The sequence below is a fragment of the Chelonoidis abingdonii genome, chromosome 24 (genome assembly GCF_003597395.2).
Source record: "Chelonoidis abingdonii isolate Lonesome George chromosome 24, CheloAbing_2.0, whole genome shotgun sequence".
Classification (NCBI taxonomy): Eukaryota; Metazoa; Chordata; order Testudines; family Testudinidae; genus Chelonoidis; species Chelonoidis abingdonii.
The window spans coordinates 26,692,868-26,705,024 of record NC_133792.1 but is presented as its reverse complement, the minus strand read 5'-3'; the positions used below and the strand labels follow the sequence as shown (position 1 = coordinate 26,705,024).

Genomic DNA, 12,157 nt, shown 5'->3' with positions numbered 1-12,157 from the left:
TGGGTTTGTTTAGTTTGGAAAAGAGAAGACTGAGAGGGGACATGATAGCAGTTTTCAGGTATCTAAAAGGGTGTCATCAGGAGGAAGGAGAAAACTTGTTCACCTTAGCCTCTAATGATAGATCAAGAAGCAATGGACTTTAACTGCAGCAAGGGAGATTTAGGTTGGAGATTAGGAAAAAGTTTCTGTCAGGGTAGTTAAACACTGGAATAAATTGCCTAGGGAGGTTGTGGAATCTCCATCTCTGGAGATATTTAAGAGTAGGTGTAGTAGGGCGCGGCCGGGGCTCAACCCTCGTACACGGGGGGTGGAAGGGAGCCGCACCGGCTCACCGCACTCCGTCGGCCTGGGGCCTGCCCCTTACTAGGGGTGCCAAGGGAACTGGAAACAGTTAGTAGAAGGCCCCAGCCCTGTCAATCGGGCTCGGCACGAAGCCAGGAGTCTATATAGGCCCAGGCCCTTGGGCAGGGCAGGGCAACACACCCAGTTAGGCTCAGGCCTCGCAGCAGGGCTGAGCAAGAGACAACCGTCTATATAAGCCCCAGCCCTTGGGCAGGGCAGGGCAACACACACAGTTAAGCTCAGGCCCCGCAGCAGGGCTGAGCGACAGGCAACCACTGTAGATGGTCCCCTCAGGCAAAAGGGAGGGGGAGTCTGCCACCGTTAAAGGGGTGGCAGAGGGAACGCAAGCCCTCCCACTCCACTGCGCTCCAGCCCGGGGCCCTAGCAGTGGTCAGCGCCGCTGACAGTCAGTGGGGGATCCTGACCGAAACACACTGACATGGGCTCAGGCGAGTCTGCAGCCAGACGAGAGTCGGCTGTCCCCGGGCCACTTCCAACCTCCCCCTCACTGGGTATCTGCCCTTCGCCAGCGTCGTCCGGGGGGTCCCAAACCATGGTGGGAGGTCCGCTCCAGTCCTGAGGGTAACGGGGCTCAGGCGGTCCGGTCCAGTGCTCCACAGGCCGAGCGTCAGAGGGCTCAGCCGGCTTCACTGGGTACTGGCCCCAGGGGAGGTCAGGCCAGTACCCCTCCGGATACCAGGCGCAGGGTAAGCCAGGCCCAGCGGGAGTTCGGGCCTCAGCGTCTGCCTTCTCTGACAGCCTCCTCCCAACTGAGGGCTGGGGCCCAGCTTTTGTACTTCCTTTCCCGCCCCTTGACTTCCTGGGGACAGGGACAGGCAGTGGGGGCCTTGGACTTCCGGTCCTGCCCCTTGACTTCTGGGGGGCGGGGATAGGCAGCAGGGCCTCCACCCGGGGCCGCAGCTTCTCTGGCCTATTCCCTTCAGGAGGGTGGGGGAGGGCGGCCCCCTCACTACAGTAGGTTAGATAAATGTCTATCAGGGATGGTCTAGACAGTATTTGGTCCTGCCATGAGGGCAGAGGACTGGACTCGACCTCTCGAGGTCCCTTCCAGTCCTAGAGTCTATGAATCATTGAACAAGAGCAGAGCGCCACACTGGTAGTTACTGACAGCAAACGTCACTCCTCACTACAGCTGCAATCAAGTTTTGTATTTTAACTAGTCTCAACAAAAACAAGTTACCATTATAAAGAGGTGAATGAGTTAGGACCCTGGTTTTAAACACCTAGGATCAATTCTCTTTTTTTTGTGTGACTTCCCAAGTCAGTTAGCTGCAGATCCTCAAAGATATGTAGGTATGTAACCCTGATTGAAATCTATGGAAGTGAGGTGTTTAAACATCTTTGAGGCTCTGGTCCTCAGTTCCTCATCTGCGAAAAAGGAATTATTATACTGGCCTACCCAATGGGTGATGTGAGGATATGTACATTGAAATGCTTAGCTATTACAGTGATGGAAGCCATGTAATTGTGTTAGGTAAAGGACAGAGTCATTAATCTTCAAGGAGCCTTATATTTCGAAGTAGTGTAAAAATAGACATGGAGGGGAAATTTTATTTTCAAAATGTAGAAATGCAGTTCTAAAGCATAGGAGTCAGGTTATGATGGATACAGCTTTTAAATATAAAAGTCAGATTCAGCATAATATTTGAATACCTACTATTAAAAATATTTACTAAAGATCTTCGCCTTCTACAGTGGTCAGGCCTAGTAAAACTGGTCAGAGAAGAGTACAATGAATTTTTAGTTCTATTCTTTTATGTTTAGAACTCCTGAACTTTTATGAAAACAGGGTGTATTAACGTCACAATTTTCATCCTCTTTCTCCAATCCAGATTTAACAGGTACTTCTGTACTCATTAGCACACGTATTACGTTGGATGGTAGACAGCCCTTAGATGTCATTTGATGCACAACGCATGAGCCTAAAGCCTGCTGCCTAGGTCTTAAGTTCCTTTCGCTTAATATTTTCCCTAAATGTATGGATTAAACTGTGCTCAGACACTCGAACTCTAGAAAACAGTTATGCAATGTTAATAAAGCCATGCTGGATGAACTGCTGGAGAATTTTGTGCAAATAAATATTCCATGTTTCAGTCCCTGAGGAAAGACCAACACATGGTCCAAAATATTTATTCAATAACTCTGCAATGGCACATTAAACTTGCAGGTTGGTTTTATAGTGCTGTATATTCTGTCCAGGAAAAGACCGAGTATTTCTGTGCCAATTTCACTCCAGCAGTGAACTGTGAAAAAATCACCCACAAATTCTCCAAGTTCAAATCCTGCAGTTATTTATGCTGCTTATGTCTAAGAATTTGCCCCAGTCTGGCCAAGGGACGGGAATATCGTATTAACACAGCACCTTACTTAAAAGGAAACAAGCTATCGCTGTCACCAAGAAATATTCTGATAGTGGCAAAAGGACTTTACTACTTCCTTGACTTCAGGTTGCTAAGAGTTTAAAACTACAATAAGGAGAAACCAAGTTCCTGAACAGGCTGATAGTTGAGTAAACCATGCAGTTGTGCACTGAATATTCTATGTACTGGTGCGGTTTTAGCACTGTGATTAGCACTTGATGTTACATGTATAAAAACCTATCATAACTAGATAGTACCTTCACCTTCTGTTTCAGCAAAAGATAGAAGTCTTTCAGATCAAACATCATTTCATTTTAGACTTAAATGATTGATCTGAGTGATTTAAACTTTTATAATCTATACTTTGTCAAGAAAACCCAAATATGTGTGCTTAAATCCAAGTACAGATTAAATTCATTGGCAAATATTGTTAGCATGCTATGTTGTATTATGTCAAAACAAGCCCATCTCTCCCAAATGCCCTACAAAACAAAAGATAAATGATTGTGCATTGCATGATGATACCATTAGGTGTGCAACTTTGGTTCATGCAAAGTCTTCTTTCATGGACACACTGCTTCCAGCCCCAGACTCATGAATATCCTGCCACATCTTCAGCCATGTTCTTTCCACAATACCAAATGAATACTGTGGTCTGGCATACTGGTGGCAAAAACCAGGCCCATGTCATTTTGGCCATCTAGTCCATTTAGCCAAGACATTTCACCAGCCAAAAAGCTCGAACCTCTCTTTGACTTTCTATATTCTGGCAGGGGCCACCGGCTAATCAGTTTTTCTGTCCTCAAGTCCATTATATACAGATATTTGTTATCAAATAATAGGGCAAATATATCTCCAAAGCCCAGCAAGGACAAGTTTGCAAAATCAGAAGGCTTGATGACCCTGAAAGACAAGAGAGTGTTTAAAGCAGAACTGGTATCACCGTATATTATTAAACTTCATCCCCTGTATGCATCTACAGAGAGCAGAAATTAGAGTCTAAGGAAAAAATGATATAAGGAAGAAGTAGTTAGTTTCTCTAAAGAGCTGCCAATATGCCTTAATCCAGGCCTGTAATTCCAGTTCAGGCTCTGTGTATTTAAGATTGCCCATTTAAAACTTCATGACTGTAGATTAAGACCTCCCTCTTAACAAAAAACAAGTTTCCACAAGGGAGGCACTTCTGAAAACTTTACCCAGTGTACCCAGGAGGAAACCCCTCACTTATATGGAGTCTCCCCTTCACACTCCCCGCAAGAGGCTGCTCTAGGTGCATTCCTTCTTATTAGAAAATGTCCCACAAAGATATATCTGAAGCCAGATTAGGAGGTGAAACTACCCAAAAGCAGGTTACAAAGGTAAAACTGTGCTTTTCTTCTGGGTTAGCGCCACAGCTGGCTGAATGAGCTAGTATTCTTCAAAAGAAGTCTGTCAGTATTTCCATAATTCCTATTCTTGGGAAATTATGATTTTGGATGCCAACACTATTCTGAGACTGAGCATACAATTAAGAGTAAGGCCATAACAGAACTTAATCTTCTCTGACCCCCTCACCTGCAGTTTGCAGGACAGCTGACTACATCATTCCATTAAATTGAGGTGTATTATGATGTCTCAAGCCTGACAGTACCATGAGAGGGATGGTCCTTATGCTTCTTTGTCCCACCAAATGGCTCTGTAGTCTACCATAGTGGTTTTGAACCACATTGTTCAAAACCTCAACAGTAAAGCTTCAGATGCAAAGTTAGTCTCAAACTGAAAGATTTACCTGAGAATATCATAGCTGGCAAAGTCCCACTGGTACAATCCTAGAGCTGAACTGCACACTATGTATTTACCATCGAAGTGCAGTCTGGGCTGCAGTGAGATGCTGCGATCTTCCGATACGGACAGGGTTTTTAAGCATTTGCAGTTTATTTCTCTTCCAATAGGCCAAATCTGCAATTTAAAAAAATCCATTTTTTCCATACTATAAAGTATCTCAAGCTGTAAACTGCTACATGAACGCAGAGTGATTGCTTTGCACTTATTTATGTGGTAGTCATTCTGGGTTGCCAACAACTAGTGAATTCAGACAAGTTATATTTCAGACAATTTCTGGAAGTGGAGTTCCTGACTACAGAAAGTATTTGGTTTTCAGGTTTTTCTTGCTTTCAGTCTACAGAATAGTAGTAATATTGATTCAAGCCTGAAGAGTTCCACTGAAGAGGCTTTTTTAGTTAATATTCAATCTCTTGAATACAGATTAAGTGAACAAGAAAACAGACTAGTTTTAGCAACAACAAATGTTTCACCAAATCTTTTGCTAGTCTTCTTAACTGTATTAACTTCACTACCCAAACAGAAGATTAATAAAGTCCCAACGAGCACACTTATAAGAAACATTATGAAACTCTAAACTATTTATTAAAATCAGAACTCCTCCTCCCTCTCAACCTGTAAGCCCCTTTACTGAAAAAGAGTTTTCAACAACAGTACAGTTGGCAGAGGCTGAAGGCACTTGGACTTATGCCTTACTGCAAACCCAGGGCTACCCACTTAATGCACACCCAGCCATTTGATACTCAGTCTTAAAATATAAAGTAAAGCATAGAACCACCACTAACTTCAAAGACCCATTTGTCTTCTATACAATGCTTCACTGATGGATTTTTTTCCCCACAGCCTACGTGCTCTTAAAAGCTCCAGTGCATGCCCTAGATGCAGAAAGTGCCATTCTTCTCTGCACTGTGATACACATTTAAACAGACGCAGTACCCACCTTGATTTCATACTTATCTGCACTTAAAAGTATATAATCCCCAGGACTATGCATGAGAGATTTGACTTTACACTTCTGCAAAACCACCTGCAATTGAAGAAATAGTTAAGTAGGTCTAAAGCGCACTAAACAGATTCCCTATTTTGTAAAATGTTAAATTACCTATTCAAATCTGGTGTAAAACTTGCTCTGGTTTATTGACAATTTGAGTAATAGAGGATTAAATACACTTGCAATTCTGCTATGACTGTGCCTGTGGGGCACAGGTTCTTTTAAGGAAGAATACTCTGTCATCAAAAAGAACCCAGAACAATTAAGATTTTGTGTTCCCACTGCTGACAAATCACTATGATAGAAAACCCTCTCATGTTAAACTTGGTTCTAGAATTACCCTGACCAGCTAAGAACTAAGCATTCCAGCTTCCTCGTTTGAGAAAACTTTGCTCACCTTCATTTTGACTGTACACTTTACAGAAAAGCAGCACTTTTTTCATTGTAATTATGCCTTTCAAAGTAGCTTGGCTTCAGTACAATCACACTCATTCCTGGAATAAAACATTGAACCCTAATCATTCCATTCACTTTGCTATAGGAACTGCATCATGTAAGTGGATTGAATGTTTTCACTGTAGCTTTTGTAAGTGCCTCTTCTATAAAATATAATTGTAGCCATGTTGGTCACAGGATATTAGAGAGACTAGATAGGTGAGGTGATAACTTTTTGTACCTTTCCCAGACCTGAAGAGCTCTGTATGGCGTGAAAGCTTGTCTCTCTCACCAACAAATGTGGATCCAATAAAAGATATTACCTCACGCACCTTAGTCTCTCTTCTGGCAAAGGGTTATTTTGTAACATCTTAACAACGATTTTCTTTGAATCACAACTGACAATTCCTGCATCAACTGCTTATCTCTGGTTACTGACAGCCCACCCCTGTATGGCTGCAAGTGAAGGATTACTACTTGAGGAGGCATGGGATGTGTGTAAAACATACACACATTTACAGTATTATCTTGCAAAGCAAGATTTGACTATATCAGTACAACCCTACCTTTGTGACCCATTCAGTGTGTCCAGTAAGTGTATTCAGGCACATTCCTGTTGATAAGGCCCATACTTTCAAAGTGAAGTCTGCAGAACCGCTGACCAGAACATCGAGTTCATCATTGTAGTCCACACTAAAAACTACAAGCAAGAAGGATTTTAAGTGAATAGCACCACTCTCTACATTTATCTTCCATCTCATCTGAGATGAGGGGACCAGGCCAACACAATTAACCTCAATTTTCAAAGATTCTAATGGTTTAAACAGATTGAATGGTTACTTTAAATACATGAATCTGTTATTTCCACCCCTTAAAGCTTAGATTCCCAAGGCTACTGGTTCTTCATAAAATTAGAATAGTATCTCAATTAGCAGGATTTTGTTTTGACTGATGTATGAATTAAGTGTAGTGTAACCTAATTATTTAGGCCAGTCCCCACTGTAGGTGTTCCAGAAGTCATTTTGTTTTAAATATCCTAGTTCTGAAAAGCCTTAGGTTGCCGACCCCTGGGCTTTCAGAAGTGCTGTTTGAGTCTTCATTTATTCACTCTAAAGGTTTCGCGTGCCGATAATACATTTTAATGTTTTCAGAAGATCTTTCTATAAGTCTATAATATATAACTAAACTATTGTTGTATGTAAAGTAAATAAGGGTTTTAAAATGTTTAAGAAGCTTCATTTAAAGTTAAATTAAAATGCAACCCCCCCCCCCCCCCAAACTGGTGACCAGGGCCCGGGAAGTGTAAGTGCCACTGAAAATCAGCTCACGTGCCGCTTTTGGGACCCATGCCATAGGTTGCCTACCCCTGCCTTAGTCCATCCAAAAAAACAAACAAAAAAAAAATTACTACATTTAAAGCCTCAGCTGTTCTGCTAGGTAGCCTCCTGTCCTTGGTGCAAGATGAATTTCTAAGTGGGCATGTTTACACAGCAGAATTAGTAAACTCCAGATACCCTTCCAACTCCAAAAGACAAATTGGGGATCCACGAACCAGCCCAAATAACATGAGGGAGATTTGGAAGAGTGCTGGTGAGAGAGAATTCTCCCTCCAGGGTGTGGAGCTGCAGCTGCTACTGCAGCTTATTACACCTGCTGTAACTCCCTCAGAGGAAGAGAGATGTGAAGAGTTACCAGTGATACAGGCAAGGTCAGATCTACTGGGCCTACCTCATCCCTCTCCCCAAATCCTCCCCCAGCTTGGGATGTAAGTAGCCCTGGTGAATTGTGCTCCATATCACACTGAGCAGGCATCAAGTACTATACTACCAGTATTGTGTCCATGTCCCTGCAGACCAGGGTGTGCCTAAGCCTAGGACTTACCCCAAAGAGCAAGCAGAGCTAGTGTGCATATTTGTAGGTCTGTCCCCCCCCCCCTTCCCCCCAGCAGGTTCCCCCTCAAAAAAGATGAGAAACTGATTCACAATATTAAACTTACAGCACAAATAGCAGTGTCTGCAGTACAATGGTCCAATTCTGATCTCCGTTTCTAATTTGATAGGGATAAATTAACAATTTCATTGATGGACTTAAGTTGAATAAAAGCTCAACGTACCTGCGCCTGTATGCCCTCTGAAATGTTGGATCTTGGCCCCTGAGCTCCATTCCCAACAGGCTACTGTGTTATCAAAGGATCCCGTTACAAGCTTTTGCTCATCAAACTTCACTGTAGCACAAGTGTGTGTCTGGATACCATATATGCACTGCCCTGTGCTTACATCCCACAGCTTTGCAGACAAGTCATCTGAACCTATAGTTTAAGAACACGATAACTGGCTGCATTAAAGTGACATGTAATTCCCAGACTTATACTGGGCTTTTCCACATGTGTATCTTAAATTAAGTATTTCCTCTCCACTCAAGCAGGGTGAGACTTACTTAATGAGGAAAGGTCTAGTTTTCCGGGAATGATGAAGTTTCAATATTACACAAACACAACTGCAACAGTTTCAATTTAATTGCTAGGTGCATGGCCTCCCAGTTTCCCACCTTCACTCCTTACAATTCCATCCCTCCTCCAACACCGCTGACAGCGTAGCTATCATAAATCTGCTTAAACAAACTATATTGTTACCAAACACATGGTAAAGCTCAAAAATGAGAAATCTTTAAGCATCATAATAGACTCCAAAGCTAGTGGGCTTCCCACCTGTACAAAGAAGTCCATCTTTATAGTAAAGTGCATATACTCTGGCACTGTGTCCAATTAATGAGGATGTTTCAAAGGCTTCATGGTCCTTCAGTTGCTTCATTCTTAAAATAGCCTTCAAGTAAACCTTCTTCCAATGCAGAGGGTCCTGAACAGAATCATCTATCTGCCAACCCAAGTTCTTACAAGCAGTTTGCCACACCTCTGTGCAGGCACTTATAACCTTATTCCACTGCTTTGACACGAGGCAACATGTGAGTAAGGTCTGAGGATCAAGCCATTTTAACAAATAAAAACTGAGTTCCAGTGGAAGGAGTTTGAGGAAGTCCCGCTTAAGGAGAATCTCTAGGTTATTGGAGAGGTGCCTGAGCTGGACTGCTCCACTCAAGCTAATCAGGTGATCCAGAGTTTCATTTTTCTGCAAGTCCGTCAGAGAAAGAAATGTAACAGAAATGTTATCAAGCCATGCTTCAAAGTCCTTTTTCTCCATAAGGTTATGGAAAAATTTACCTGTGGTACATCAAAATATTGTGTTAGTTCTGTTCAAAAAGATAATGTAAACATTTCTCATCTTTAATCATTGATTTATCAGCATTCTCAACTTCATGTTGATAATGTAAGTCAGTGTACAAAAAAGTACTTTTAATGCATACAATAGATAACTATGTAGCATTTACAAAGTAGATTCAATGGTCTTAAGAAATGTATTTGGCCATAGTAAGTTAATGTTTCTCTAAGTACTAGTTTCATTGTTTTCCCTGTAAACATGCTTTAGATCCATCTTAGTTCCTTTTGAGTATAGGCCATGCTTCCTTCACCTCTCTTTGGGTAGAACCATGCTCTTCAACTACCTTCAGACTGGATCTCTGTATATCAGCCACCCTGTTTCCCACTATATTAATGCAACAGCCCCAGGTGGGTTTGGCATTTGTAAGCCCTTTCATTCCAGGAACCTGTGGCAGCAGCTTATTAACATGAATAAAAAACAGCTTATTCGAAACACATTCATGCAAAGGTACAAAGCACACAGACCAAAGAGTAAAACAGTAAACATCTATATGTATATTTTCCCTTACCTAACCCTTAATCCTTCCTTGCCAACTTTGGTATAATTTATCTAGATCAGTTAGCACCATCTCTGAGTTGGAAGAAGCAGACTGTTCTGTTGCAGTTTGTCTCTCTCTCATGCCTGTCAGCTTTCACTGATGCTCCCTGGCAAATCACTCAACCAACTCCCTTTTCTTGGCCTGTTGTCCTGCAATGGTTTAGTATCCTCCTTTGATCCTAGGTTTAGCACTGGGAAGAGGAAGCCATTCTAGCTTGGATGGAGCCAGGTAAGTAGCTTCTTCCCAATTAATGGCTCAGCCACTGTTACCAGGTAAGTAGCTTCTTCCCAATTAATGGCTCAGCCACTGTTATTTTAACCTCTTTTGAAGCAAGTTTCCCCCTTACAGCTTCTTCTGATTTAACTCTATGCATTCAGGCAGGCTAATATCACACCAAAATTGAGGTACATAAGACTTTATGTACAGCCTCCATAAGATAAGATATAGATTCATCTAGGTATAGACAAATAAGCAATACTTCAAGCTGAGGTCACTAAAAATCATCATGAGTTATTTATTCTTTCAGAGAGTCTCTCACTAGCCACTTACACTAGTTAACCTATTAGACTGCTAGTTGAACTTAGTCTGTAGAAATCAAAATCCAAGGTACTGAAAAGGCATTAATTTAAGATTGCAAGAGTCTGTAATAAATTGTCTCCTATAGCAAAATATGTTAAAGTAAGGTATGTGTCCTAAAAGCATTGCAAGGAGGAAAGGTAAAGAACAGTTGTGAAGACTTATGAAGACACTACCTGGAATGGTCTAGAGAACTTAGTCCTGCCATGAATGCAGGGGACTGGACTAGATGACCTCTCAAGGTCCTTTCCAGTCCTATGATCCTGACAGTATCTAGACATATGCTAGGAAAATGTAGCTTTTTCTGTACCAGTGCTACAAACAGCAGAAGCTACTGTGTAGACAGACAAGCTTTTAATACTGTGTAAATCTGTTCAGTCTACACCACAGTCTCCCTGTTGATAGCATTGGTGCAACAAAATACTTAGTTTTCCCATACATAGACAATGCCAAAGGAACAGCAGATCTGCAGGAAGAGCAGTTAATTCACCTACAGATAACAAGACTTTACTTCCCTCAAGATTAATAATGGCTTCTAAATCAACAGAAGTCTTAGGGAAAGACAGCTGACATTATGACCATAGTTTAATATGGGTTTTGTTAATTTCTTACAGATAGTCCCATCTTGCACTCTGGTGAAGGGTTTTCCATGTAAAGCATGTATCAGCTTCTTAAAATTTCTGATCCTTGTTTGTTGTATACACACAATAGCTAGAGCCAGTAGTTATTACATGGACTGAGGAACAAAACTCAATCCTCTATATATAAACCAAAATCTGTTCTGGTTTCTGATTAGTGAGTCTAATGATTTTGAGTAGAACAGAAAGCTTAACATCCAGTTGACCTACCCATCTCCTGAGTATGCAAATGTTGCAGAAATTGTTCTGAGTTTTCCAGCATTTGTTTCATTACTGATTTTGGTCAAGCAACTAATTCAACAGTCTACAGCTTTTAGTCACAGTGGTGGTAATGTGTTATGTGTACAGTTCACCAAATACAGAACAGACCCTGATAATCAGTCAAAACTTCAGGCAACTTCTCACAGGCCTTGCTACGACCTGAGCTATATAAAAATCGCACCCTTTATTAAAGCACAAATGTAGCGCTAGTTGTAGAACGATTCCCAGCCCAGGCTAGAACCTGGTTTTCACGGATTCCAAGGCCAGAAGGGACCAGTGCGATCCTGTACCTGGTTATTGTGTAAGATGGGGAGGGGAAGTGTAGCCACTTGCCAGCTACACTTCAGAATGTCGGGCGCTTCTCTGCGCTGTGGCTGGGAGCTCCAGGAATACTCACCTTAGGTAGGTGTCAGGCGCAAGGAGTCTCTCAGCAGGCACCAGCCATTGCTCACTTGGCTCCCTGGAGCTCAACAGGAGCTGGGATTCCTCTGCAGCCATTTCTCCTGCAGCAGCAAAGCAGAGATTCAGTCACTCCCTCTCCACGACCCCAGCTCAGCCGCTGCACCCCAGGATCCCGCCCCGCCCACACCTCGATCTCTCCCCCTCCCCGTGGGGGTCACTGGGGCCTGGGAGGAGGCGGCCGAGGCCCTGGAGGGTGAAATCGGGTCCTGCCCACCCCTCTCCCCAGGGGTCGAACCTGCCGCCACTAGATCCCACTACAGGCACAGCCTCGACCCGAGCAGCTTCCGGCGCGCACTGCACACGTCAGTGTCTTGCGCCGCGGCCTATCGCTGTTTCCGTCCTGCCGGCCCCACAGAGGGAAAGGAGGCGAGAGAGAAGGCCGCTGGGTTACGGCTGTTGCGCGAGGAGGCAGAGACTCCGCCCAGAGCCATCCCTTC

At 43.0% G+C, this 12,157-nt stretch overlaps 1 protein-coding gene across 2 annotated transcripts; it reads right to left on the bottom strand.

The window, feature by feature from the left end:
• Positions 1 to 1,894: 1,894 nt before the first annotated feature.
• Positions 1,895 to 12,070, bottom strand: FBXW2 (F-box and WD repeat domain containing 2). 2 transcript variants are annotated; one of them, XM_075060483.1, is made up of 8 exons: positions 11,848 to 12,070; positions 11,656 to 11,761; positions 8,678 to 9,187; positions 8,084 to 8,278; positions 6,537 to 6,670; positions 5,485 to 5,571; positions 4,492 to 4,661; positions 1,895 to 3,626 (listed from the first exon to the last, which is right to left on the bottom strand). In XM_075060483.1, exons 3-8 carry the CDS (start codon positions 9,165 to 9,167, stop codon positions 3,338 to 3,340), a joined length of 1,365 nt encoding a protein of 454 aa, XP_074916584.1. In that variant the 5' UTR covers positions 9,168 to 9,187; positions 11,656 to 11,761; positions 11,848 to 12,070; the 3' UTR covers positions 1,895 to 3,337. The 2 variants fall into 2 exon arrangements, with proteins under 2 accessions (XP_074916584.1, XP_032636695.1); XM_032780804.2 differs by having other exon boundaries at positions 11,956 to 12,043.
• Positions 12,071 to 12,157: the final 87 nt, after the last annotated feature.

Coding starts and splice junctions, on each gene's coding strand:
- FBXW2 (XM_075060483.1), bottom strand. CDS start 9,167: ATGGAGAAAAAGGACTTTGAAGCATGGCTTGATAACATTTCTGTTACA. Junction 5,572..6,536: donor ACACTGAATGGGTCACAAAG/GTAGGGTTGTAC, acceptor CTTCAATTGCAG/GTGGTTTTGCAGAAGTGTAA. Junction 4,662..5,484: donor CAGATAAGTATGAAATCAAG/GTGGGTACTGCG, acceptor TTTAAATTGCAG/ATTTGGCCTATTGGAAGAGA.